General features: G+C 46.6%; 1 protein-coding gene across 2 annotated transcripts in view; it reads right to left on the reverse strand.

Moving 5' to 3' along the window:
- LOC133355810 (oxysterol-binding protein-related protein 6-like) overlaps positions 1-25,825 on the reverse strand; it is a 190,477-nt gene that overhangs the window by 65,684 nt on the left and 98,968 nt on the right. For both annotated transcript variants that reach the window (XM_061573210.1, XM_061573201.1), the window contains exons 3-7: positions 19,153-19,245; positions 11,434-11,556; positions 9,517-9,570; positions 5,728-5,841; positions 1,609-1,764 (exon numbers count right to left, since the gene is read on the reverse strand). In XM_061573210.1, coding sequence (XP_061429194.1) covers positions 1,609-1,764; positions 5,728-5,841; positions 9,517-9,570; positions 11,434-11,556; positions 19,153-19,245 — 540 coding nt within the window. The remainder of the gene's footprint in view (positions 1-1,608; positions 1,765-5,727; positions 5,842-9,516; positions 9,571-11,433; positions 11,557-19,152; positions 19,246-25,825) is intronic.

Raw genomic sequence — 25,825 nt, forward strand, 5'->3', positions numbered from 1 at the left:
ATCTAGACGAGGTCCAGGCCCCGGTGTTTATATATATACGTGTGTCACATTTCACCAGTGTTGTTCATGGACGGGAATCGAACCTAGGTCGCTGGGATTCTATTGAGGCTTGTTAACTGCGATGGTACCACATCCCACAGTATCACAAACGTACTCAAACATTCAGGGACACATATAGGCATAAAATAATTATTATGGGTACACAGACTCATAAATTACCTTGAAACATCTCTGTACAAACATAACCAGAAATTGTTTACTTTGTGTGTCTTGTCTTACCAATCTTAGAGATGAATAAATTACGATAATTGGGTTATCAACGGCAGGTACTGGTAATGCCATAACGTTAATCCGTTTTCAGCAAGAAATAATATGACCATTAAATAACGTGTGCTGGCAAATGATTCTGTATTACCCTCACTTAGAATCGTATAACTAGGAATCTTGTTAAGATACTAGAATCAAATTACTACGAATCTTAAAACCATTAAAGGAGTTCAAAGATGATCAAGTCAGCAGCTCAAGTGAATGCCAGGGACAGCCACAGCCATCAATAAAGATGGTAGAAGAAAGCCTGCAATCAAAGCAATCACAAGACAATAATAATAATTTCATGTTGGAATGCAAATTCTTTTTTTCTTACTCGTAACACCTCAAGTAATCAAGATATCAGACCGATTGCTCCTCAAACTTTCATTTCCCGGCATCACATATATTTATATTCTTTTTGATGCTATACATTTCCACGTGATAAGCCACTTCGTTAAGCTATCATTTGCGGCCAGGTCTTTTCTGAAAAATAAGCTCATAGTTCAGTTTTATTTGTATATATTTTTTGGGTGATTTGCTTACCTTTCCTATACTTTGCACTCCGATCGTGTTTTTGTATTGTGTTGTTATAACGTTCTGACAACGTGCGCTTACTGGACATCTGTGAAAAAGAGCTTCATAGCTCATCGGATTCCTCCAGGATAAATGTTCTGATTCTGTATTGATGCAACTCCAGTTTTACAAAGGAGACAATATGTCATATCTCATTCGGTGTATTTAATCTCCACATGAATAGATACTGATTAACTAACTGATCCTAAGCTCGTGTTCTCTTCCCAGAGCGACTGGACATCTGTGAAAAAGACCAGTATAGCTCATCGGATTCCTCCAGTATAAAAAATATTCGAATTCTGCATTCAGCACCTCGGCAGGAAATCACAGTTCACGCAGCAGAGACGAGAGGCAAATTCAGCAACAACAAGCAAGGCTCGTCGGCCAATCGACGCGCGACGCACGCTCCGGAAGTTTCTAAAGACGACCGAGTTGATCGGCCTGGGGTAAACGCAGAGCCGGCCCAGCCACTAAGCGACCCTTGCAATTGCAAAGGGCCCCGTGGCCAGCAGAGGGCCCCCTAGAGTCACTGCTAGCGAGTGGGTGAAAAAAATCATACATCAAAGGGGCCTCCAACCAAATTTTGCTTAGGGCCCCCAAAGGTCTAGGGCCGGTTCTGGGTAGACGAGAGAGGGAAGGGAGGCACAGGAGGCAGACACAGGGACCTCCTCCTCCTCCGCTGCCGGGGCACGCCGGTGCAGCGCGGGGCAAATGCAGCGCACGCACCTTTCCATCCGCAAAGTGCTGCCCCGGGCACACGTCCAGCGGGGACAGCAGGTGGCGGCTGCCGGTGCCGGGTGAGCAGGCGATCTCGTTCTGACGGAAGAGGCGGTGGTTCCGCAGCTTGGACACCCACACGTCGAACATCTCCTGGGACTTGATCTGCCGAGAGAGCGGAGCGCGGCCGGAGGTCACGTTTCCGAGCGAGGTGGCCCTCGGACGTTGTACGGCGGCGGTACGGCGCCGGCCCGCTGAGGTTTCGCGATCCGACGGCGCGGAAGCGCGGGGTACGGCGTCTGACTCGAAGTCGTGATTGTTCGACTCGGCCCATCATCATCATCTCTCTCTGGGGAAGACTTTGAGGAAGGTCAGCAGCTGCTGTCAGGGAACATCTTGGAGCACGCAACGATGGGGGTGCTGTGGCCAGGACCACGCATCTCACTGCCTTTGTCTCTTCAGTGCTCAAATTGGCAGACTGCACCAGGTACTGTACTCACTTCTGGTCAAGTCGACCTAGGGGAGGCCCACGATAGATTAAGATACCTCTTGCGATTCATGTTATCCATGGCCACAATTGAAACGTGGTTGCTGAGATCGCAACGCAGTGCGTGACCCATGATATCACCCCCCCTTCCTCCACCCAAAGATAAAGATCCCCCGTATAGCCTTAACCGACTGTTGGGGCAAGTGCTGTTAGCGAACACCTATTAAGGATGGCAAGACAGACGAGGGGGTGGGTGACCGTCACCACGCCTGGCCGCCTTTGTCTCCCCCATGCACACACACACACATTCCAGTGACCAAGCATGGAAATACACACTGGCATATTTTGCACACATTCGCATATGTGGTACACCAACAAAAACCACTGCACACAAAAGTACATACATCAGCACTGGCATTTCCAATGGGACAGTGGCATAGCGGGAGCGCGTTCGCAGCTTGCTGCGGAGGTTCACAGTTAAAATTAAGAGGCGACCCTGATTATATGTATTACTGCGGGGTGTGTTAATCCTGAATATGCGTGCTGCCTGTTGCAGTGGCCATCGCAGAGTCGGCTAGCGTGTGGCGGAGTCGTGGTCCAAATGTTTTTCTAATTCGAAAAATTACCTTCAAAACTGTTCCATCGAGATAAAATATGGCAATCCTTACCCATCCGCCCCCCCCCCCTACGAGCTAAGACTGATGCCTGTTTACAGGCCAGGGGCTGTATCACCACGTGGCCCACAGGGCCTACTGCCCCTGGAGATTCCACCCTGCCACCTTTCATGTGTTTGAGACGAGGTGTGGCGGAAACACCTCGTCGCATTAGGCACTATATCAAAAAACAAATCATTCCCAATCGTTTTCGCACGTGAGCAATCTTACAACACTGTTATTTCATGCAGCGTGCTTCCCCAGCGGGCTAATTAGCCCGGAGAATATATGCGGGACCAATTAAAATGCAACAAACCTAATACGCAGTGAAACACAGCATAAGCAAGCCAGCACATGCACAACGTGGGTATTTGAATTCGTTCACAGGGCATTTGACATACATGCACCGGAGGATATATTAGGGCCTGTCAAACCTGTTTTAAAGAGTTACTGCTTTGCCATATATCTTTTTTTACAAATCAGAAACACAATGCGGGGCACAGAGAGGGCGATCAGAGTCAATACTTCAACTTGACGCGTTTGCTGTTAAGCTGACCACGTGGCAATGTGGCAGGAGCACTCAGCTCGCTGGAGAAATCCGGACGAGTTAAAATCCCAGAGGGAGGCCGACTTAGGCCATCAACCATTCGGGTTCAAAAAATGAGCTCAGTTTTACAAGAATACAACAGTGGTTGCCTTACGGACAGACTGGTCCCCATCACAGGAATGTGGAAATTCCATCACTGTTTTAGAGATGGCAACAGAAATTGGTATTGCCCCATGCTTGTTTGAACAGGGAGAGCCACCTTCCTTATTCAAATGTCACTATCATGGCACAGAGGGAAAAGCTCCTCCATTATATAACTTTCTATAGTCAATCTTGATATGAAGCTTTCGTGACTGCAGGAATCCATACTCTTTGATTCTTTCGGGTAAAGTCACGTAGGTATAAAATAAATTAGAATATCACATTATGTGATACTCTGTAAGAGGATACCATAGAACTACTTATCACAATCATAGGGCCTCCCCCTGCTCAAACAAACAGAAGCGGTGCTCATCTCTCCGTTCATTGCTGACATCGTGGTGGAAATTCCACGTTCCTATGGTGAGAGGCAATCTTCCCGCAACTCAACCAACGGTTGTCTTGGAAAAAAGTGGTACTCAATTTGCATGACCCTAGAACGGGAGAAATACCGCGTCAATTCACCTGTCGAGATTTGAACCTGGAACTTTTCAGTTTGAAGAGCAAAACGGGCATTAAATATAGCATCAAACAACCACTGGATGTGGTTATTTAACTATGCATGCGATTTACGAAATCACCTAACCAGACAAACCACTCGTAGTGTCAATTATTAATTCGTGTGTCGACTTCCCCCAACGTTATTCCAAATTGCGCATTTGCATCAAGTTATCAGATGATGACTCTACGTGGCAAGCAAGGGCAGTGCGTCACCCCGCGCTAGGGAATTGGCCTGCCAAAGGTGATGCCACAGAACTGCTTATGAGAAGTGACCTCTGACCTTGGGAACAAACAAACAAAAACCTCACGAGATTCGTAATTAACACAGTGCCACCTTTTAAAAAGAACGTCTCTTCAAGTGCCCTCTTATCTACTAACGGCAATGCCCATCTAATGACAGTTCAACCCGATAATGTTATTTTCTCAGAGCTATAATTTTAATACCGTGGTCTTTTTGCGCTCGTGACGAGGCTGAGACCATCACATTTTTGACGCTCAAGAAGCTGGTTTCATCATGGGCAGCTGGCCAGAGTGAAACTCGTCTTCTCAGTGGTACTCCCTCAGTGCTCTGACCTCTGATCCACTGGACCACCTTGCTTGCAGTGCCACATTAACAGGTCCTGACCATCTAACACGAGATAGTTGTCTGTCTTCCTGAGTAGTTTTCTGCAGGTATCATTTTTTATATATAAATAAATAAACAATACAGCTTGGTTTAATTACAAAAAAATTAACCCGTAAAAACAAAGTTTTTCACTATAAATCCTTTATATGCGTGTTCAATGGGCCACAACCCAGCCCACATTGGTCTTTGAAATGGGCGGCGAGAGTCCTCTCGTCCTTTGGCTTGAGATGGCTGCCACCTATGGGTCAGATGATTGCCTGCCACCATTAAGCAATTGGTAATTAAATATAAACATTTTTCCTAAAAAGGGTAAAATTTTGGGAAAAATTTTTCACGGAAATAAATTGTCACGCACAACGAGTCTGTGTGCAAAATGTCAGCTCGATTGGATCACGGGAAGTGGGTTAAAAAACGACCGAAAGATTTGCACGGTCGTAAGCATGCAAGCAAGCAAGCAAGCGAACTTAATATAAAGGATTTAAAAATACATACCCCCAAAATACATGTATTGGTGACCAAATGAAGAAAATGTACATCTGTTGACTTGATATTAGATGGTTTAACACCTAGCAGGCTTTCGCGATCAATATCATCCATGATACAGGTTTTGCGGGTTAGATCGCGTAAATATAAATGTGTCGTTAAACCCGCCACCACCTGACACAGCCGATTAGTAAGGTTTGTAACGTAAACGAAACGTGCCAATTCGTTACTGGTACAGCACACCGGTGTGTTGGAGAGCAATTCCACAACATTTACAATCCAAGGTGAGAATGACGGAGGATTCGAAGCCTAGGAGCTCAGAGCAGCGGGGCGGTGGCGACTCCCTCGCTCCGATAGGGCCCATCGTCCATCGCACAACGCTGCCGCTTAAACAAAAAAAAAAACTCCCGGTCCTGGATCGCGTAAGGCTCTGCACGAACACATTTGTCACACGGGAACGAATAACGAACGCAAGCGAATATTACTCTCGGGAGAGGCCGTTCGCTGTGCCATTATTCATCTCGAGGGATAGTGTGGGGGGCAGAGGCCACGCCGCGACAGGGCTGCTGGGACACTCCGGTAGGGGCGGGCGGGGGGGGTTAATGTCTCGCCCGTGCGAGAGACCGTCGCCAACCTTGAGGTGGTAGATGTACTCCTCCGTGTCCAGGTCGATGCGCCTCGACTTCTTTTTGATGGACATCACGGACAGGCCAATGTCTATGCTCCCGTGCAGCTTTCCACGCTGCACCTGAATGCGCAGACACAGCAGGATTACAGTTGCACTGCTCGGTGCGCAAGCAGTCGGGCGTGAGCTTTTGGTTCTTCAATTCTTGCCTGCATGAAAATCGCTCCCCTGCGACTTTGCTCAAATGTTTTTTTTTATATCCCACAGCTGTCTCCGCGAATTAAATAAGCGTAATGTAAATGTTATCTGTGCGAATATATGTGTGCGTGTGTGTCCAGCATGATGGCAAACCGGGTAAGAGTGCTCGACTCACAATCAGACAGTTTTCAGGTCAAATTATGCCTGGAGTGAATTCGGCCCATCATCCTTGTGAGGGTCAGTAAAATAGATACCACTTTGTGGAAACTCAACAGTGATTTGTGGGTTTTTTTGTTTGTTCTTCCTCTAGAGAAACTGGTGCCTGGAATTGAAACGTGGAATTTCCACCACCATGCCAGGGCCACCAACGCAGATGAACACCACAACACACGCACGTTTGGGCAGATAAATATTATGGAACAGACCTTGCAGCCTGACTATCAATTACCTAAACACATTTGTCTTGTTGCTTTGCTCCCTGAACGTTGGTAACGGACACCGCCATTAACTTTCTCCCAGAATCTTAAATCTAAAATCCTCAATTCGCATTCCAGCACGTGGCCTGAAGCCTCGGTATCCCTTTTGACCACGATGTTCACTACAAATGCAGTGCAGGAATCCATTTCTCGCGATGTGGTGCAATCGACTGAAAGGCGTGCGGTGGCTGCAGAAGTCAAATTGCGAAACGCTGCTGCGAGCCGGGAAAAATGCCCCCCCCACCCCCACCCCCGGTGCATCTGGCGCTCAGGCAGCGCACGCGCCCTCAATCAGACGTCAACCGCCACGGCATTGCTCGCAGTTCTATGAGCGAGGTTAAAATATCCGGGGAGGTTGCTGGTGGAACTGCGTCCGTGACAAATCGCCGCCTTAGCGCAGTGCATTTCATTCGTCGTTATCAATTGTCGTGTGTGCCGGACGCCGAGTGTACTGCACGCTATACCACGGGACCTTTTTGCCAGTATCAAAGGATGAAAAATAAGATTAGATTTTACCCTTTCTGGCAATAAAACAGGAGGTGATAAGATGTTCAAACACCAAATAGAAACCTCTTGCAAGGAATCAAGTCTGTATTAACTGCACCCAGTGCTTGTGGTGAGCATGCAAGTCAAATGCTCTGATACTGGTAGGAACCACCTGGTTCCACCAGCCCACAGGGGATTATTGTGCCCGTCCGTCCGTCGTGCATCCAAAAATGGGAGAGGTCGAGCTGGGTGGGGAGGGGCTGGTCACCCCGTGGTGCCCTTATAAAACTCAACGTTTAACCTACTCACGCCGGCTTGTGCCCGCCCTCAGTCGGCCATATGTGGCCTAGTCTCACCAGTATCAGACCAGAGAACACCACAAGGCGAACAGCACAAGAACAATGCAACTATCAGAGCATTTATAGATAGCTCGGGGTGAGCAGCTATATCATAGGACCTTTTTGCAGACTGGATTCCTTGCAAAAGGTATATATTTGGTGTTTGAACATCTTAACACCTTGATTTGAAGCTTTCGTGACTGCAGGAATCCATACTCTTTGGTTCTTTCGGTAAAGTCACGTAGGTAGAAAAAATATTGATAGATCACGACATTCAGTTGTTTCTTGCTGTGGTTGTTCCACCTGATGACGATCGCTTGTGTTGCGATTGAAACGTCGTGATCTATTCTTTTTCTACCTACGTGACTTTACCGAAAGAACCAGAGAAAGGGTAAAACATATTCTTATTTTTTGTACTGTCCGCTGAATCGTACACGTGTATGACAATTCATCACCCACCCCCCTCCCCTCCACCGCCTCTTGCAATTTGACGAATCGTCACGTGTGTACGTACATGCATTTACGCTGAACTTCTTTCGCAACCGTGCGTAGCCAACCGTGCCAATCGGAGGTGCGGGGGATTCAATTATCGAATTCTCTTGCGAACGTCGATGTGAGCTTGAGAACCAATGCTAATCAATTCATCCACCTTGCTAAAAGCAAGAATTGTCTATTTGGCTTCACAAAAACACACACATATGTAACATTGCTGAGCAAAGATGAGTCTGTTTGAGTGAATAGTCACGCCACGACAACGGAAATTTCTCGTTTTTATCATCGCACTAGAGTCTATCGGGGAAAACACGTTTGGAGCATTCGCATACAATGCACATTTTGCCATACCTGTCAACCCATACGGTTTACTACTTATTCTTGAAAAGGGAAATTGAGGTTTCAGGAACATACGGCGTTCAGCCGTTTCAATACGAGCAAAAAACTTATTTTTTGTTTAATTGTTGGTGTTTCTCCCTTGTGATGGGACTTTGTAGGATGAACGTTGAGATTTATAAAGGGCACGGGGTGACCAGTAAGTTCTGAATTGGTCTGTAATAAGGTAGGGCACTGATAAGGGGTTGACAGGCATGTTTCGCATACGTTCTCGAATCCACGTCCTCCTCTTTCAAGGCTCTGAACGTAATTCCAAGCGCGACGCATGGAGAGATGCATGCTTTTGAATTATCGTGAGAGGCAGAAGATACAGAAAGAGAAACACATGTATAATTGGCGTGGTTCGCTACGTGCAGTGCGAAAGAAGTTCAACATATATACATAGGAGAATATATATATACGGAAGTTAATGGCATCATTATCTTAAGGAAAGTGATTGAAATTAAATGGGCTTACACCACTGGAACCTCCTTTGCCAGTAGCAAAATATGATAATTGTTTTTTTTACCCTTTATTCTGGCAACAAAATTGACACCTTTTTTTACAAGGAGTTATGTTTGCATTGACCACAATACCTGCGGTCGGAATGCAAACAAAAAACACAACTCTGATAATGTATGCACTGTCCTTGAAATTCATTGGACCACACCCGAGACAGCTTTTCTTAGAGCCCAGTCTCACATGGTGTTGGACCAGATGACGCCAAAAGGCTTAGTCAGTCCACGTAAACAGGGATGATGGACAATTGTGAAGAGCGGTAATGGAGTAGAAGCCAAGGAATGGAACTTGTCCAAGATGATGTCGCAGGATTGTGGCAGAAGGCAGTGGCTTGGGGAGGCTCTCATCCAGCAGTGGATTACTGTATCGCATCATTGGGAGCATGTCCGCCTGTACGTGCTGGATCTATCACGTTTAAAATATGCTCTAGGCACACTTGACGACTGAGAATAATTATGCACGTGAGGATCAAATGTTCGTGAGTTAAATCAATAAAAAACATGCTCGTGTTACAATTAAGCAAATGGGAGTGAATGGGACTTACAAAAGAGGACAAACAAGAAACACGTGATTTTGGAACAGGAATACGATCGCGAGTTGCGATCATTCGTATTCTGCATTCTTATATGTTGTCCAATATGGATGCGTGTCACGTGACCACCACACTGCATGCGCAGTGCTCTCAGCCTTGTCCAAGCCACCGGCTCCACAGAGCTGAACGTGCGGCCGTCTCATTGTTTATAGTTCCATCAACTGAAAGGAAGAGTTGAAAATGAGACCGTTCCCTGCACGTTGCTCAACCGATCTTTGCATCGAGCTTGCGCGCACATTCCTGTTGTGATGGCTTTGCTCATGGTTGACAAAAAGCATTGGATTTCGACGATGACAGGCACAACGATGCAGGGCAGGATCACCTCCGCTGGAGACTTGGCGTATTTCACGATCCCATTCTCCAGCACAAAAAACCGCTGCAACACAGAAGAGACGCAGATCAACAACACGGCTTCTTTTTCTTCGCACTGCTCCTCAACGTGGCTATTTTGTTGTTGTTGTTGTGGTAGTAGTTGGAATTTTATTCCCAACTCTTTCAAGACGCAGGGTGTGGTCGTTCACAAGAATTTCCCCCGGGGGAGAATTACGGTAGATTGTTGTGACATGCCAAGCTTGATAGGCAAAATGATGATAATTTTTATTCCCGGGGCTGCGGTGATTTCCAAAACGTTCAGCCGGCACCGACCCGGAAAAGGCCTCATGCAATCAGGGACGCAAAATGAACCGCGCTGACGCATCATTACCCAGCACGAACAATCAGAGGAGCGAGTCCTACGATTATAATAACGGGCCCACTTTAAATTTCAATCGCGGACAGCGCCCCACCAGCGCACACACATGCACGTTTTTTCGGATGATTGCATTCGTTACAGACTGGGGGAAAGACGGCACGTAAAGTGTCAGAAAGATAATAATAGGCGAGTTAAAAAGAAAAAGTTAAGATGGTATTTGTAGATGTCGCGCAATTAAACCGTGGTGGCAACAACAAACATCCCAAGAATATGTTTCAGGAGGGCCCCGTCTCAGACGGTTGGCTAATTCCTGTTTGCATCGCGACAATATATGGCAGCTTAACTGGAGTGCTCAAAGAGAGTCGGCGTCTACAAGAGGGTTCACGCGAACTCTACACGGTGAGGTCAAAAACCTTCTTGCTCTATTGGTTCATATAGGCGCCGCACTTGCTTCCGATGTGCGTGCAGAATTTCATCTTTGCCAAAATTCGCCATGGAGTAAACGTGGCGGAGCGGAACTGTGGCACAGTGGTTTCGCACTCCGCGCTGTGAACCGGCAAGCCTGAGTTATCGTCACGGCTCGTGTATTCACACTTATTAACTGTCTGCAAACATCTTTATATATAGAGTACCACGGAGCTTGGGCAATTGTTTGTGCCAGCTCAACGCTTGGCCACCTTCTCAGTTGTCTGCGGTTCCTCAATGACTGAGAGATGCAATTTGCAAAATAAAACTACATTTTATTATTGTTATCCTTTTCGCAGACATAATCAGCAAGTGATATATAAACAAAAAAACGAAACTGAGCTATAATAGCTCTTTTTCAGAAGTGACCTGGACACAAATGATAGCTCAACGAAGTGGCTCGTCATGTCGAAATTTATAGCAGCCACATACTCTAAACGTATGTCGATTCTAAATCTGGAGGGGAAAATTGGAGGACCCGGAGAAAAATCCACGCGACCATGGGGAGTGCACGCAAACGCCATATATACAGCAGGCGTCAGGGTCGACCTCCTCCACACCTGGGGAGGTAGTTAATCAGACCCGTGCATATCACCTTCACCAACCAACACTGACCAGAGTGGTGAAGTATGGTCAGATAATCTTCATGACTGACACAGCACAGGGAGTCCTTCATCCAGCAGTGGATTGACAAAGGGCTATACATAAATATTATTATCTTAGCATGCGTGTATGTTGAACTTCTTTTGCACCGTACATAGCCAACCGTGCTAATCAGAGGTGCGGGGATAATCTATCAACCCCTCCTTCAAAAGATGATGGATGGGGCCCCCCCTGTAAAAACACACACACCCCGCTCGTGGTCCCCCCCATTCTCTAAACTCGCCGCAGTGTTCGGATCTGCACCCCGCGGAGTTTCCGTACCCCCTCCCTGCATGGCAGTTTGTGCTCTGCACCGGGCTCCTATTAAATTGAAATAAAAAATATATGTATAAAAAATAGTTTTAAAAGTTGACGGTCGTATGCGAGCAGTCCCTTCCCTCCATTGAAACGCAAACACAGCGTGAGAAAAGCGTGGCCCACCTTGTGCCAGCCCTTAAGAGGCCACTTGCGTTTCTTGAGCAGGAAGCCCTCGTGTCTCTCGGGTTTGTGAACGTCCGGCTGCCCTGACCGGAGGCCCTCGATGATCTCCCACCCCTGGGCATCCTGGGAAGAGCAAAATGAGAGGACAGAACAGAGCGGCAGTTTAAACCGAGGCTCAAAACAATACCGGATACACTAAAACTAAACTAAATTTGTATTTTACCAGGTAAGGCTCACTGAGATTTATAGCTCTGTTGCAGAAGTGACCCGGCTACAAACGATAGTGCAAAGAAGTGGCTTATCATGTGGAAATCTATAGCAGCCAAATACTTGCAACGCATGTTGATTGTAAATGTGGAGGGGAAAACCGGAGGACCCGGAGAAAAAATCACGCAACCACAGAGAAAACATGCAAATTCCAAATATACAGGTGTCAGGGTAGGGATCAAACCCATGACCTCCTATATACCAGGCGAGATATTTAACATATTGCCACTTTGGTGAAAGTGTTTTTTTATCATCCAATTATCTATTTTTCCAAAATTATATTCTATTCGTGCTCAGGATGTCATGTCACGAGATGAAGGGATTTCGATTTGGAGCCCTCATAAAAAAGAAAATGGCATCAAGGGAATTACATCAGCAATGTCCCGTTAACCGCCTCTCATCCGCACGAGGCGCTTGGGTTCCACACCCTCTTGTGCACCCTGCCAAACGTGTTCGCCCCGAGGCAAATCGACCCGAAATCAAAGCCGGACCACGCCGACCGTTTCCGTCGTCAGACCTGGACCACACCGAATTTAAGCAATGAACCTCGTTTAACGAGACAGGCCATTTTGCGAAGTCATTCGTGTTTCTTATAAATGGAATCAATTAAACTTCGTTTTTTACAAATTTAAGTTGCTGGCAGCCAATGTTGCGCAGTCTGCGTTACAAAATGTTCCGAGGTCAATGTACTATTTCTTTTTCTTATGTAACTTCCGTGAAAACTTTTGGACAGTTTGTGAATATTAAAAGACCTGAATGTTATTCTAAAGACAGCGAAATAACGACTGCATCCCCGTACACGCTTACTTAATATAACGAACCAAAAAAAGAACCTCGCTGCAAATTGTATTTTAAACGAGGCTGTTCTTAGATGTTTGGTTGAACTGCTTAAAGCTGAAGCTTTGTTTTTGCACGAAGGGTGCAGCAACTGGTTACATTGTGGGCATATTACATGTGTGCTATTGCATTCGAACGTGTAACCTATGCACGTGTAACGTTGGAAGTGTAATATTGCACGTGTAACTTTGAACGTGTAATTTTACAAATGTAACTTTGCACGTGTAACATTGGAAGTGTAAAATTGCACTTGAAAAGATTTCACGATTGCGTATGTAATATTTCATGTAGAATTTACACCGACCGCATTCTCAGTGCCATTGCTCAGGTGATTCTTGGAATGTCAAGGCGAGATAGGGTAAGCAACTTGGAAGTTCAGCATAGAAGACGACAACAAAATTGTTGTAGATGTGATCCGAAAGAGGATGCTGTGATGGGTGGGACATGTGAGGAGGGCAGGTGGCCGAGGCACGCATTGGAGTGGAACCCAGAGGTCAGCGACAAAGGGAGAGTTCGATCGCCCCCGATGGTGGGTCAATGTGAGAGGAGTCCTAGGCGGCGAGGACTCACTTGTGCAGCTGTAGAGGATTCAGGCTGAGGGTTGGAAGCCGTGAAAGTGATGCAACAAAATCAATGACAACTTCTGCAGCTGTATTGTAAGCAGTTTGATGCATCAATTCGTGAAATAGAATAAGTTCACATTCTCACGAGACCTGTATTGAAACGCGCGTGAACTTTGATTCCTTTTCATTTTATCAGAGGCTACAATTCACTTTAACCTGAGAACAAAAATCAATTACGGAATCAAATTGTGACACTCAATTGCAACAATTCATCGAATAGCAAAGGGATGGGCTCACATCTCCAAAAATATCCTCACTACGTGTTTAAGAAGTCAGGGCAAAACAATTCCACTTCAAGCGTGGTCTCAGCTCACACCTGGGAGTTTGAAGATGAGACGACACACAGAACAATTCCCAAGTCGCTCACAGGAGCTTACCTTAACCAAGAACCATACGACACCCAGCATGTCAATCGTTTGATGATAAATTACAAGTTTTCAGCAACGAGAGCTGGTGGATACCGTACGCAGAATGTCATTTGGCATTTTCGCAACTGGTTTGAGGGCTGCAAATGACGAGGACCGTTATTCCAGTTCCGTATCGGCATCTAAGTGGAACGGACCACGTGATGAATAAAACATTAGGGTTTGCAGACCTATGTGCAAAACCTTTAACGGGGTTTAATAATTTTCCAGGTACACCAGATGCAATATCTCTGAGTGCTAAAGGCAGGCAACAATCTTTGGCTTCTGAGCTATCTCGTAGGCACCAGAGCATCTGCATGGAAATCTGAAGTGGCATGGTTCAAGGAAATACAGATTTGTATCAAACAGATATTGCACCAGGGACCGAGGCTGCTTTATCTCAACGAGGTTGTTCAAGCAAATAAGTGAATAATTAAATATCGCCCGCGCTTAGGAAGTCTCTTTAAAGTTGCCCTTTGAAGCGTGGAATGCCATGTTAACAGTTCCCGGTCGACGGGCTCCATTTATCCACGGCAATCCAACTGTTGCCATGGGAGATTTCTAAAGCAGTCGGTAGTCTGCCAGCAAAGAGGGCGATAAACTAACAATTTGTTTTTTTTTATTTTACCAGGTAAGACCCCACTTAGCTATGCAGTTCTTTTTGTTCAGAAGCGCCCTGGCCATCACAAATGGTGGCTCAACGAACGTGGCACCTTAACAACTCTTGGAACCTCTCATTTCAACCAGTCTACACAACAAAAGGTTCATTCCTAGCAGCGGTTTCAGCCGCACCACCTCTACATAACAAAGGCTCAGTGCCATTTACAGCAACCGCATCTTTAAATCAGCCGCACCTTTATAACTATTGGAACCTCCCATTTCAACCAGTCTACATAACAAAGACTCATTCCTAACAGCGTGCTTCAGCCGCACCGAACCTCACAATAATAATAATATCCAGGTGCCTGCCTTGGCTCCTCCCACCCTCAACCAGTATATATACAAGGACTGTTTTCTTGGAATTTCTCTTACCTGATGCAGCAATCGTGCTGTGACGGTTCCACCTGAAGACGGAAGCTTGTGTTGCCTCACAACAAGCGGTCGTCTTCCGGCGGAAAAAATAATCCAGCAGTGGAACTGCTGAACTGCCTGAGGGACGACCGCTTGTGTTGCGATCGAAACGTCGCGATAGATTATTTTTATTTTGTTTTATTTTTCTACCTACGTGACTTTACCGAAAAAACCAAAGAGTTTGGCTTTCGCTTCTCGATGGTTTATGTCTTACGAACAAAGCATTGTGCTGCCCTCCAGTACAGCCCACGACGACACGCAACCCAGGTTTGTTAATAGCTGTGAACGCCGATATTTGTTTTTGTCTCCGAGGCTGCTTCTTCCGTTACAGGGAGGTTCGCCGATGTGGGCCGTTACATCTCGAGTCGGTCGTCACGCACTAGGCTCGTCGATGTCCAGCGACACTTGCTGTTGATGCTCATCATCATCTCGGGGCCTCTCGACCGACCCCCTCTATCCAACCCTGAGCGACATTGTCCCCCCTCACGTACAACGGGGAGTTGCAACAACCGGCGAGCTCCCGGAGAAGATGAAGGGCAAACACAAGCCTGCCACCACGTCTCCCATCACGTCCACCAGCCGCGGCTAGAACAGCCACACCAGGACTGCTTGCTTAGATGAGCCGCAGTTGGCTACGTACGGTGCAAAAGAAGTTCAGCGAACGTTAAGAGACCGGCTGGCGGGAGGAATGGTGGGAAAACTCGGCACCAGAATCTACAAGTCCGCCCGATGATGCTGGATGTAATTACCAGCGAAACGTCGTACTCGAATACTGTAAATGTTGTGGATTCACACTTCAACACACCGGTGGGCTAAAGTAGTGAACTGTTTGTCTTTTGTCAACGTGACACTTTTTTGCTGATTGGCCGTGTCGGGTGGTGGAGGGTTATGACACATTTATAAATAACGCGATCTAACGCAAAAAAACGTTTATTATGAATAATATTGGTCGCAAAAGCCTACGTGTTAAACTGAAGTCCGTCTTGTCTGTCCGCCTGGCTTCTTCAACCTGGCATTCCGTGCCAGTGGTCCTTGCTGAGCAGGTTCCGGACAGGGCAAGGGTCTCTGTGTGACCAACCTCCACTGTCGGGGAGGGGGGTCTTCGTATGCACCGTACGTGGAATACCGTACGTTGGACTTCTTTCGCACCGTACATGGCCAAACGTGCCAATCGGAGGTGCGGCAATCGCGACGACCGACACTGGGCGGCTGCGGCATCGTGCAAAAAAAATGTCGCACCCATTGTTCATGACCATCCACTGACTTACGTTCAGCGGAGCTCTGCGGATAATTATAAACATGATACAGTATCGCCACCAAAGGATGCTGTCGCACGGCTGGGCGATTACCCACTCGCTGAATTCATTAATCAATCGGCTCTGGAGCAACAACCCATGCCGTGATTGCATTGCGAGCTGGTGGTGGGAGACGTGGTTGGTGGGTGATTGTGTTCGGCAGAACGTTTTTCTCCAAACGCTCGCCCACTCCCCGAGCAACATTACAACTTTTTCCAGCAAATTCCACCGATATTGTCCATATATGAACCCTCTTACAGGGCCCATATTATAAACAGTTGACTCTCGCTGTTGGGGTAACTGAGGCCGAACTAGCAGGGTTCATGTGAGGACTTGGTGTGGCCCTGAGGTCATCATCATCATCGTGGCAAAGCTATGTTGTTGTGGAAACCCCTGCGGAGCAGTGGGTCTGAGATTATAGTGCTAATGTGCAATCAGGGTCTGCCCACTCACTCGGGATGGAAGGATTCATCCACTGTGACAATTCTATGAAGCGTCACGATTCGTAAATGATGGACGAACTTGTATTGCGCGCTCTCTCTACAGCGTGTAACGAAATGTCTCGGAGCGTGTATCCCCCTATCGGCAGCTGTCCCTGTGCAGCACGAAGTAACTCAATGCCTGGCTCGGCGATGTGCATTCGTCTGCCGGCAGGAGGTGATGATTGGTCGTAGACTATTTATATGGTACATAAAAAATAGCTAATTTTGTTATGGTAGGAAACTGGGAGAACGTGGATTGAAACTGAAGTGGAACAAGGGGGAGGAAGGGTACAAAGTCAACAAAGAAAGGTGCCCCGGTTGGGAATCGAACCCAGGTTCTTCAGGCCGTGAGGCGCCTGTGTCAACGCACCACCATCGTGACGCCCTCACGGTTCTGATTTGAATCACAATTTGTATTCTTTTAATTCTGTGTTGTAGGGAGATGATATAGTTGTATGAAGCAATAGATTTGTATAAATGTGAAGGAATCAGAGGAACATTTAATGATTCTTACACTTATATTTTTTCATGTTGTGTGATTGCAATAATTAATTTTTAATTTTACGAATTAACGAACCAATCAATCATTGCACACATACCACTTATCCAAACGCTTTTGACCGAGACACAAGACGTATGTGAACATAAGGGCAGGCTCGAGTTATGTGCGAAGATAAGATACAAATAGCCACAGGCACAAGGCAAGATGGACACCGCACACTTAGTAGTGCCTGTATATTTAGCCAAGCACGTAATATGCCATAATGATTTTTTTTTCCAGCAAGCCATTAACAAAATGGCTATCCTTGATGTTTAATTTGCATTCCATTTGATTTACTCCATCGTTTGCCAATGGATAGATTAGACCCTTGGGATAAACAAAAAGCATTTGCCTGAACACAGGTCTGTTAAATTGATGTTGTTTAAAATTATTATTCCTATTTGTGGACTGTCTCCTCTTTTAATAGAGAGACGTGGTTGTTTGTCAATACACCCTGAAATGGAACCTTCTCAAAGCAATTCCTTTTGTTTGCAGTGTCGCGATTTTCCAAGAACACTCAATTTGTGACAAAAGAGATTTAATAAACTCAATATCTGGACACATTTGCTGGCTTGAGTTTTGTAATAACGGTAACATTTTCTAGTATGGCCATGGATTTATTTTCTTTTTTACCTATGAGGGACACTAGAAAGCCTGCAAACATCTGTAAGACCCAGAGACAGAAATTATCGTGGCACATTAAAATGAATTACCTCGAAGATGCTGTACTCTAACATTTTCAATTAATGTACCTGTAAACGTGACGGCAAATGAATCCCTGGTGACCTGTTTATGCAATGTCAATTATACTGTCATATGATTTGTTACGCTTGGGTCATGAGTGTAAAATATCTTATAGTGTTTGTGCGTACGTGTGGTTCAGCGGTTCATACATTGCGCTCTCAAATCCCAGCGACGTGGATTCGATTCCCGGCCACAGATAACATCAGTCCAGTGATGCCTGAATCTGTGCTGGCAATTGCCTGATTTGACTCAGGCTTAAACGAATAGCTGGTGTGGCACGAAAACATTCGCACTGGGGACCCAAAGGTGGTCACACCACACACTTGTGCACTGTTCCGGCATTAAAAGGTTCCCAATAAATTACTTTGCTCCCAAGGCCTCAACGGTACCACGGGGGATCTTTAACCTCTTTGACACGGCACTCGGCAAAAATCACGGCATTGGTGGTTCACCACTGGGCGAGTTGCGGAGTAGAGGCCAAAACCAAACGGTGAAATTCCTGAATCTGGCTCAGAGCCAAGCAGGACCAGGGGGGGGGCAAGGCGTGCCGCATCAAGTCTGGACAACTCAAACGTGGCATCACCCACCGTGCTATCTACCCACAACAAAAGATCCCCCGTGTAGCCTGAACAGACTGTAGGGGCAAGTGCTGTTAGCGAGCACCTATGAAGGCCGGCACAGCACACGAGGGGGTGGGTGGCCAACACCACGCCCGGCTGCCTTTGTCTCCCTAGTGGCGATGTTTACACGTCGCACCAGGTACTAATTTGAGGCTGAGTCGACCTAGGGGAAGCCCAGGACCGGTTCAGATCATCGTCACTGGTGTTGGCCGTGAGCGGGAATCGAACCCGGGTGGCCAGGTTTGTAGCGCAGCGCGCGAACCGCTACACTACTGCTCCCCACTCTACCCACACACGCACACACCCACACACGTCTCAACTCGTTCATCACGTGCGACGTTATCGGCACGGCCCGGGTTCTGCAGTGGAAAAAAACAACAACCTGGCACCCCCTGAGCCGTGCTGGGCTGCCTCGGCACAACCACTGCAGAGCAATGCGCTTCTCCAGGCGGAGAAGGGGCCTTTGTCTTGTGTGTGCGTGTGTGAGTGCATGTGTGGGGTGCTGTAGCGCAGCGGTGGTGCAGCGATTAGCACGCTGTGCTATAAAACTCAGCGACCCGGGTTCGATTCTCGCTCACGCCCAATACCAGTGGCGATGATCTGAAACTGGTCATGGGCCTCCCCTAGGTCGGCTCAGCCTCAAATGAGTACCCGGTGCGGTGTGTAAACATCGCCACCGGGGAGACATAGGAGGTCGGGCGTGGTGCTGGCCACCCACTCCCTGGTGTGCCGTGCCAGCCTTCATTGGTGCTACTCGCTAACAGCACTTTCCCCAACAGTCTGTTGAGCGCTACACGGGGGATCTTTGTCTTTATGAATGCACGCGTGAACCCACTTTCTTGGGGGAGGGCTGTGCAGACGTGAGACGGGAGGCCAGGATAGAGTCGTGGCCTGCAGACACGGGACTCTCGTCTGCGCTTGTCATCGACTGGAGGGCACACAGTCAAACAGACACACACAGGCCGTCAGACGTTGTATTATAGTTGCATTTTTTGTATCATTCAAAAATATCACCTAGAATTTTTTATAAAAGTTTTTTTAAAATATATATAACAAACTGCTTTAAATAACGTAAGCGTATTAGTAAATAAAAATAGAACGGCTGATAAAATAGATAACAGGTGACGTATTGGTAAACGGCTCTTCTTGAAAGCACATTAATCACGTGATGAAGAACGGCAATAGTTTCCCAAAAAGTCGCCTATTATATATTACTACTTTTACAGCATTATTATAAAATTTCGATTTAAAGCTTTCGTGACTGCGGGGATTCATATTCTTGGTTCTTTCGGTAAAGTCACGTAGAAGGGAAATAATAAAATAATACAAATTAAACATTAACATTCTCAAGACGTTTCGATTGCAACACAAGCAATCATCATCAGGTGTGAAACCCACAGCAAGAAAATTTGAAAAAAGTGGCGGTTTATTTTATTTATTATTCCCCTTCTATGTGACTTTACCGAAGGCATTATTATTGTCGAATGTATTGATGCTTTTTTGTTAATATATAAAGAGGTGTCCTTAAACCGAGTAAAGTCTCATCGAGCCTCAACATATTTCACTGGGGTCCGACGTTGGTAAGTTTGGCACAATTACCGGATGAGTGGCGAGTAAGAGAAAACTGCAATAGCAAGAAACACCCCAAATTACAATCGCATAACCCTCACGTGACCCAACAGGTGTAGAGGTGTTACGGGAGGGCGAACAAACACACCAGGGGAGGCTATGCCCGCACGCGGAAGGATGCTTACATCCACGTCCGCATCGTTTAGCCTGGGGGGCTGAAACGGCGCTGTGATCCCCCACGGCCCCACCCCTCGGGGGGGGGGGGGGGAGTTGCTATATAAGCTGGTGAGCCGGTGGGCTCGGGGTTCAGTGTTTAGCTTAAGCCAGTAAAGAGTGAAGACCGGCTAGATAGGCCCTGGGACTCCCCTGGATCGCTGTCCTTCTAAGGACCGACCAGGGCGAGCCAATGGCGTGGCCCCGAGAGCCCAGAGCCGATGCTCTTGTAAGAGCCGGTCTGGTGACTAAGGGTGCCGTGATCCCAGCTTGGCCAGAGCTGGATCAGCTAGCCTCCCCTAGCTCTCGAGTGGAGGACCTGGGAGTAGGCTATCCGGGATAGAGATAGTGGGATCTCCCTGTTAGACGGGTGAAGGGGCCGATACCCCTTCGAGTGTTGTATACCTTGGCCTGTATTGAGTGAAACGGTTAATAAATAAGTGTGCCTCCGACTACAACGTCCAAGTCTCATTGAACCTACTACACAGGTAGGGAGGCTGCCCACATGATGTGCTGCCATCTGTAGATTAGCCAGTGTCACAGCACGTGATGATCCACCATCGACCTTAATCTGTGCGATGCACCTACCTCGCCTCCAAACAGTAATATTAATGCAGTACATTTGGAATTTGCACAAATTATTATCGGGCAAGGCAATCACAACAACAACTGCCGTTCACCACTAATTGGTGATGACATCACCATGGCACTTGTGCCAGGCGAGGTGTACTTTGAGGCTATTTGATGTGTCTAAGGTTCACCGGCAGGTCACAAAACACACCCAGGTGCCTTGGGTTGACCGACTGCGATGACTGGCAGATACACCACCTGTGCTCCCCACTGTTCCAACTTGTTGCGCTTCAGCCACCCGGCGCTCCGCTCATTGTTGTTGCTGGACAGCGACTGCCTCCAACTGCCCAGTAGCGTCCTTCACGAACCTCCTCTTGAGGCCGATCTCGACACCGCTGGTGCCGGTTAACGGGCAAGTCCAATGAGCTCCACATTCATCTGTACCACATCAGTGCATCTTTTTTTCTAGCCCGTGCTGCGCCCCATTTAGCTCCCTCTATCAACCACAAAGGTGCTGTTTCACAAGTCTGTATAGTCATCTAGTAGGGTGGGTGACCCGCAGTATTAACTAGGGTGGCCGCTGGGCTCTAACCGTGAACCTCTGTGACAGGCGGCAAACGCGCTACCGTGCGGACATGTTCACTGCCCCACAGCGTTCCACCGTTACAGGCTTGCACCACATCGCCAGCCGATTCTGAACAGTGTTTCAAAGTTTAACTTCATTAAGGCTGCTGGGAGAAAAATCTGTAGTCATTAAAGCCTAGAAAAAAGAATACTGGGGGAAAAAAAGCCAATTTTGTGCTTGCCAACAAATTTCTTTCGTGTGTTGGTTACACAATTGGCAAAGGAGCCACAAAGCTGAAAACATTGGTTATCGTGTAGCCTCAGGACCTTGTGACAGGAATACTAAACAACATGCATATTACTCTATACCAAAACAAACCTACAATTTACGATATGTATCGTCTGCCTATTTATTTCGGTGTTTCTACCCTCCACAGCGATGATCGTGATTATGTTGTGCAACGTATTGTGCCTTTTTGCGTCGATCATCCGCCAGCAAACATCTGGCAGTTTTACCAGCGTTGATTCGAGCAGAGTCTGACTTTTGCAGATTAAACGATGAATGCCGACACCAGTCCAAAGTGCTTGTGTCGAACCGATGCTGCCGATACTATACACTGGTAGAAGGCCATGTGGCTGGAAGGATGTGTAAAAAAAATGTTTTTTAAGCGGAAGGACCAATATGGGAAGGAGGCTTATGGGCTGCTCCTTTATTGCCTATATTCTACACAGAAATGCTAAGGATTTATTATTTGGGTTTTTCGGTAAAGTCACGTAGATAGGTTCAAAGAAAATATCAAAAAAACTTTATTCTTTGTTATTTTATTTGAACCTAGGTTCAACCTAAAATAACAAACAAAAAAAGTTTTTAACAAAAAAAGAAAGTTTTTTTGTTATTTTCTTTGAACATATCTATGTGAATTTACCGAAAGACCCAAAGCTTTAAGTGAGGATGCTAATGATCATGTTGTACAATTTATGTTACTGTTTACTTGTTAAATAAAATCAATTTACACATTGGGTTTCGGGGGCAGTGCTGTATCGTGTGTACTCTAATTTTTTAATCAATGAATCTATGCACTGGTACATGTTTAGCCTTTATAATGTAAGATTGTATAATTCCCTGCAGAAATAATAGGCCTGAATTGGAATAAAACCATTCACTGCATGTAAATTGAGTTAGGATGCTAACACCTCGGCTGCCAAAAACGATTACAATTAAAACTTTCGCATAATGACATTACATGATTTAAGAAATGTAATCAGTGCTACATTTGTGAAGTTATGCATGTGTAGAGTAGTAACTCGGCGGGAGACGACTTCACGGGTAGCACACTCTTTATTTCACCAACTTATAGTTACACGGGTGACTAACACCCACTTAGTTACACGGGTGACTAACACCCACTTAGTTACTCGGGTGACTAACACCCACTCAGCTACTCGGGTGACTAACACTCACTTAGCTACTCGGGTGACTAACACCCACTCAGCTACACTGACACGGGCTCCTACGCCCCGTAGCCTTCCGGAACACACCCGGCCGGGGTGTCCGTCTCGGCTCTGGGTACCACCGTCCCGACCCACGCGGGCGTCGGACTACGGGTCCCCCAGTCTCTGCTCCGAGCCACACAGGGCCCCGGTCCTGACAAGGACGGCGGGACTAGGGGTCTCGGGCCACTACCTCCTCCACTCCGTCTTCGGTCTTCAACTGGTTAACAACACCTCGAGTGCTCTCGCGCGTCCCCCTTTATGCACCTCCTGCGGACGTCGCTGAGAGCACCCATCCTATTTGACCAATCACTGCGCGCTGGCTACGATCCTCTTTTCCCACCTTGTGTCAGCGCGCCTCACCACCGGCGCGCGCGTCCATACCACGCCCACATCGCGTGCCCAACCCCGCGCCCCGTGATCCATCACTGTCGGCGCACGTCAACACCACCACTACACTTGTATACGTCTCATACATCTCAAAGCATTGCAATTGTTTGCCATGGTTTGGCAAAGTCATGAACACCTTTAACAACAGCAAAATACAATTAAATTGCTTCCAATTTCAGCTGGTGAGCAGCAGCAGAATTCAAAATGTTGGCGACATGAAAGATGCATACCATGATGCACAACTAATTTGAAGTGATTGTGCATCTGGCCATGAGCTTCACTAATCCGCACATGTACAGCAGTCGTTATCATCATCAGCCATGGTCAATCCACAGCCGGATGAAGGCCACCCCAAACCACTCCCACCTCTTAAAATCCATGAGCGGATTTCATAGATGCCCTGTCGGATGAGTTCCGTTCCTCGGTTGTGACTCCATTATTCGTTTCACCGTCCCTTTGGGGTTAATGAAAGTAATTCTAAGTTGTAGGAAGTATTCTTAGTCTCGTGTCCTGCTACCAGGGTCGTATGTTTATCGAGCCAACAGACCAACAGGTGCTACATACAACAATATCCACCACTGGCTCAAGATCATACACACAGGTGAACAACATTGCTCACTCATCTGAGCTACGATTTTGCTCGAAGTTTACCCAGGATAGACTCACTGAGTCTCAATAATTTTTTTCTGCTAGAGGATTCTACTGAGGATGTTTGGCCAATTCTGTACGCGGTGTGTTTGCCTGTTGAAGAACACATTCCTGCGGAGGGAGCTGGTAGGAACGTTGGGTTTCTCGGTCAATGGCCAGGGTCAACGGCGGCGTGGTGTATTTCGCAAATATATGCCCGACTGTGAGGACGGGCATAAGCCAGCGTGAGTAGGTTAAACGTTGAGTTTTATAAGGGCACCACGGGGTGACCAGCCCTTCCCCACCCAGCCCCACCCCTCCCACCCCCCACCCAGCCTCACCCTCCCCACCCAGCCCCTCCCCACCCCGCCCAGTCCCTCCCCACCCAGTCCCTCCCCACCCAGTCCCTCCCCACCCAGCCCCTCCCCACCCAGCCCTCCCCACCCTCCCATCTCCACCCAGCCCCACCCCTCCCATTTTTGGATGCACGACGGACGGACACAATAATCCCCTGTGGGCTGGTGTAACCAGGAGGTTCCTACCAGTAAAACTGTAGCATCTGGAGAATTCCAAGACATAACAGAAGATAACATTTAAACTCCACACGGATAGGTCAAAAAGCTACTTGCTGTACAATTTGTTTTAGTATTTCGCATGGGTTTAAAGATGAAGTATTTGCTTTTTTCTCTCCAAATAATGGATTATGTAACATAAAATGTCAGTGCTTTATATAACAAAAAATGTGAGGGCTGAATGAAATGTGTTATCTCGTGAGCACAGAAAACATTGAAGGTGCATTACTACTATACATATTGAGAAGGCTATTTAAATCATGTTTTTGGTGCTTTCCTATTTTGACTTTAGGCTACGATTAAAGTGCATCGTGGCCTACGGTAGAGAATAACTGATGTCACAGGGTATTTAACATCCACTTTACAATGATGGCATGGCTTTGGCGATTCTCCCCAGTAATAACCAGGCAGCAATGGAGGGGGATTATGCACGGTGGGTTCCATGGCTCAACAACAGGCATTCTGACGAGTTAAGTGGCAATAAAATATCACCTTGGGAGAGAAAAAAAACCCCAAAACATAAAATTATTTTCCAATAATATTTGTTCCAAAACAGCTTCACAAAATGCCATGGAGGTGCAATGCAACAACACTTGAAACATTAGACTCAAATTAGTCACTCTAATAAATCGGTGCATAGGTGTATCCATTTAATTGCATATATGCACGTTTGTGAATGTGCTTTGACTTTCTGCTAATGAGAACACAAATAAAAATCCACTTAAACACAATTATTAATTCCACGTATACCGATTCTGGGAAAGTCTAGATGTAGGATTAAACATACCCACTTGTATATTCAGCTCTCTACTAGTAAAATCGTGTGCCTGGAAAACATGATATGCTTACAGCCTCTACACAGGATTACCATATATTTTTGGCAACTCAAAAAAAAGACGATTAATCTGTTCAAAAAGCAGCCTCATCCGAGTTACTAAATGAGGGTGTCACGTGGCCTAGATGCCTTGCCATTTACGTGTAGCTACGCGGGGGCATTCAATACTCGATTTAATGTGGCTATAATCAAACAAAGGACACGATATGAGGACAAAGGGTATAAGCTCAGAGGTGCAATGTATTTTTGCACCATTACAATGCAGCCGCGGTGGGTGGCTGTGATGTTTTACAAAGACATTTTCAGGAGGGAAATGTGTGTCGCCGCTCGGTGCAAATATGCGGTTTGTTTCACAATGGGATTTTGATTACACGTTTGGAGAAATTATTTAGGTATACAGAAATAACGTCCTTCAATTAGACGTCTTACTCAAGGCCATCTTAATTTACAGCTCCTTTATATTGAAGGAGCTGGGCAGCGTATGTATTGCTCTCACGGAGAAAATGCTGTTCGTCCATCAAACTGAGGGCATTTAAATAATTTTACAAAGACATCGAGAAACCCAAAGCAATCACCAATACCAATTTGCACACAAATGACCAACATTTCTCAGATCTATATGGGTTGTTTTGGCAAGACTTGGCACTACAAGTTTGAACATTTATATGAATTGTTTA

The sequence above is a fragment of the Lethenteron reissneri genome, chromosome 7 (assembly GCF_015708825.2).
Source record: "Lethenteron reissneri isolate LAM-NWPU_2019-01 chromosome 7, ASM1570882v1, whole genome shotgun sequence".
NCBI lineage: Eukaryota > Metazoa > Chordata > Hyperoartia > Petromyzontiformes > Petromyzontidae > Lethenteron > Lethenteron reissneri.